The sequence below is a fragment of the Myotis davidii genome, unplaced genomic scaffold, assembly GCF_000327345.1.
Source record: "Myotis davidii unplaced genomic scaffold, ASM32734v1 scaffold710, whole genome shotgun sequence".
Lineage (NCBI taxonomy): Eukaryota > Metazoa > Chordata > Mammalia > Chiroptera > Vespertilionidae > Myotis > Myotis davidii.
The window spans coordinates 33,381-37,235 of record NW_006284328.1 but is presented as its reverse complement, the minus strand read 5'-3'; the positions used below and the strand labels follow the sequence as shown (position 1 = coordinate 37,235).

Below are 3,855 nucleotides of genomic sequence, written 5' to 3'. Positions count from 1 at the left end.
AAGATTTAGAATATAGGTCCTTAAAATACCCTAGTTAAGGTCTAGCCTTAACTTAGACTGCCTGGTCACCCACCTTACAGATCGCCTAGCTTTTTCTTTCCCTTGCCTCATTGACTCAGGGTTATGTGCCCTCACTAGCATTTCAATCTCATTATGTTGGAGAACGGACTGCAGTCAACTCTCACGTCTTTTTCTGATTAGAAGCTGCAGCCTCTTTTCAGCCAGTTCACTAAGATGTATTTGAAGGCTCTCTCTAGCTTTCTACTCCTTTTTAGAGCCTAGAAGACAGGTGCTTATTTAAAGTTCTTCCCTCACCCTCCCCATCCAAAAACTGTATGTATAAACGCACATATTCAGAATTTCTCACTTCTCCATATTTTATGGGTTGATTCATCAGTTGGGCTCTCCACACCCCAGGGAGCGGTTTTACTTTAGTACCACCCTGTAATACTGAGAGAACTTCAACATGCCTTATGGATCTAGGGCCGAGAGGTGGGTTCTATCACAGTAAGAAATTCTGAAATATAGCAACACAAAACCAGCCTTCGTTGTCCAGCTCAGAAGGTGGAAAGGCATTGTGGCCATTCTAATTTCTGTGCAGATACCGCTTGGTGGGCACACAAGAGCAGCAGTGCATTGATGGGGAATGGAACGCTGCACCTCCGGTCTGTGAATTGATCCCAGAAGCTCCCAAACCAGCTCCACGGACTGCACACGAGAAGGCACTGGTGAGCAGTAGGCTCTTGTTGGTCTTGTTCGCAGCTGGATCTTCAGGGCCTGGCATTGCTCCTAGTACTTGCTTAGTAAATAGCTGATCCATTTGGGATGTTTTTGAATGGGTTGGCCTTGACCTGATTGTAGAATGGGGCGCATAAACTATCACCTCACATTTTTATATCTGGTAGTTCCCATTTGCCACCCGACGAGGTGCTGTTAGTAGGACTCATTGTCTTGTGTACTTTATAGAGCAAGGTACATAAACTCATGTCTATCATATCTTTATTGATTTCAGAGAGGAAGGGGGAGAAAGAGAAAAACATCAATGATTGATCGGCTGCCTCCTGCTCACCCCTTACTAGGGATTGAGCCCGCAACTCGGGTATATATTCACCTGGTTCTGAGCCTCCATTCACAGACCTAGGCACTACTCATTACCTTCAGAATATCAAGCTGGCTCTCCGTTCTTAAGCTGTTATTTACAAAAATGTTTCTTTCTTCAGCTTGCCTTTCAAGAGAGTGAGGAACTTTGCAAAGCCGTAGAGAACTTTATGCAAAGATTAAAGGAAAATGGCTCAACAATGGAGGAACTAAAATATTCTCTGGAAATAAAGAAAGCTGAGTTGGAGGCAAAAATATCGCCCTGACATTGTAGCTGAGTTGACTGGGTAATGTCAATATACCTATAAATAAAGTTTCCTCTTGGTTCTGAAATTGGTTTCAGATTTTTCTCTCATTGGACTGGAAAGCAACTTCATAGTAATCAACTGCAGTTGTATGATGGACCGTGTGTGTGTGTGTGTGTGTGTGTGTGTATGCATATATGTATGTTTGAATGTGGAAAGACCAAGTGTGATGGTTGTCTGTTTAAGACAAAAATTAGCAGAACATTAATGGGGAGAAAAGGGTTTGATTTCCTGTATGCCAGGAAAATCAAAAGCTCAGATCATAGCTAAGAGTGTGCCTCATCTGAATATGAGACAGGAATGATGCAGCCAAAATTAGCCTCAAGTGAACCAAAATTATGAGGTAAAAATTAACCTTTTATTTTGGGAAATAGGCTCAAAACAATTATATCTTAAAATGAGCCATTGAGGAAAAAGTAGAAGTAGGACCGAAACTCTCTCCTGGGTTTTGCCCCTAGATCCTATTTGTGAAACCAGGTTTCCAAGTCTTCGGCAGTAAGATTGCTCACGGCCTTTTGGATGAAACCCATCCTGCATGGTAAATTTGAGATGGTGCACCACAAGCGAATATATTCTTTTATTTTTTGAGGGCAGAAGACGCAAGAATCTCAAGGTTTTCCTGTCAAGATGTTTTACTGAGCTGATAGCACAAGCTTCTTCCATCTCCCACTCTGCCCTCTGTTTAAGACACATAGGAAATCTGAGGAAAATACAATCAAAACACACAAGAGAGCTTGAAATAATGGAAAATCTCTATGCAAAGTTAAGAAGAAAAAGAGATAGACTCTTGAGTAGCCCACAGTCTCTGAATAGACACAAGACATGGATGTACATGTCTTAGTTCAGGAGGTTTAGAACAAAATAGGTACTTTTCACAGAACAGTGTGCTATGGGAGCTCACATGTGAGGAGCATGATGTCCATCTGGGAAGAGTTAGAGGCAGGAAGATTGTCCAGGAATATGTCATAGTTATTTGAGCCTTTAAAAATGAGTAAAAGTTAGAGACAGAGATTAGGGAGGAGACATTCCAAGTGGAAAAATAATTTGAGAAATGTAATAAGAGAGCCTGAGCTTTTTTAACCAAGTAGAGTTAATCGAACTTGAGCAAAATGATTTTTAATTTGAAGCTATTTGTTAGGTTATTACCAATATTGTCTGCATTAGTAAGACCTTGTGACCATTTGAAATGTCCAATCTTAGAGAAATGTTAAATAAGTTAGGGCACATCAAATGTAATGCAATCTTTTATAGTGAAAACTAGAGGCCCAGTGCATGAATTTGTGAACAGGTGGGGTCCCTCCATTTGCCAGTGATTGGGGCTGTCTCGCCCAGTCCCGATAGGGGCCAACTGGGGCCAGCCGGGGGAAGGGACCAAGGGAGGTTGGCTGGCTGCAGGAGGTTGGCTGTGGGAGCACACTGACCACCAGGGGGCAGCTCCTGCATTGAGCGTCTGCCCCCTGTTGGTCAATGTGTGTCATAGTGACCAGTTGACCGCTTAGACTTTTATATGTATAGATTATGAACAGAAAATCTTAAAAATATAATCTTGAAATAAAATACAGAAAGACAAGACGTTATGATTGCATTTATTAAAAACCTTATCCTATATAATAAAAGAGAAAGATGGTAATTGGCGTACGACTGCTACCCTTTTCATTGGCTAATCAGTGAGATATGCAAATTAGTCGACAGCCAAGATGGCAGCTAATTTGCATATGTCAGCCCCAAGCCTCAGACTGAAGCTTTAGGCTGGGGCCTGGGCGGAGCCATCCAGCGATCATGGATGGCGGCAGCGGCACCACGGGGGAAAGCTGGGGGTGCCCCGGCCCAGGGCTAATGACTCACCAGAGGCTTTAGGCTTGGGCCGGGGAGGAGCCAGCCAGCGATTGTTGACGACAGCAAAGGTGGGGAGCTGGGGGGAGGGGCCCCGGCCCAGGCCTAACACCTCAACCAGAGGCTTTAGGCTTGGGCCGGGGAGGAGCCAGCCAGGGATCTTTGATGGCTGCAGTGGTGGGAAATCGGGGTGGAGCCAGCCAGCGATCCTTGATGACGGTGGCAGCGGCTGTGGGGAGCTGGGGGTGCCCTGGCCCAGGCCTAAAACCCCGGCCTGAGGCTTTAGGTTTCGGCCGGGGAGGAGCCAGCCAGCGATCATTGAGCCAGCGATCATTGATGGCGGCCCAGGCCTAACACCTCAGCCTGAGGCTTTAAGCTTGGGCCAAGGAGGAGCCAGCCAGCGATCATTGATGGTGGCAGCGGTGGGGAGCTGGGGGTGACCCGGCCCAGGGCTAATAACTCACCAGAGGCTTTAGTCCTCAAAGGGAGGCCAGACTGTGGCTTAGGCCCACTCCCCAAGGGGAGCAGGGAGCAGGTAATAGCCATCAGTAGGACATCACCTGAGGGCTCCCAGTATGTGAGAGGGGGCAGGCTGGGCTGAGGCACCATGCCCCCCCGA

The 3,855-nt window shown here is 46.0% G+C and overlaps 1 protein-coding gene across 1 annotated transcript in view; it reads left to right on the top strand.

Moving 5' to 3' along the window:
• The window catches only part of C4BPB (complement component 4 binding protein, beta), a 6,099-nt gene extending 4,668 nt beyond the window's left edge, over positions 1-1,431 (top strand). The window contains exons 6-7 of the mRNA XM_006754412.2: positions 602-728; positions 1,221-1,431. Of these exons, the coding sequence (XP_006754475.1) occupies positions 602-728; positions 1,221-1,364 (271 nt within the window). The 3' untranslated portion in view covers positions 1,365-1,431. The remainder of the gene's footprint in view (positions 1-601; positions 729-1,220) is intronic.
• Positions 1,432-3,855: the final 2,424 nt, after the last annotated feature.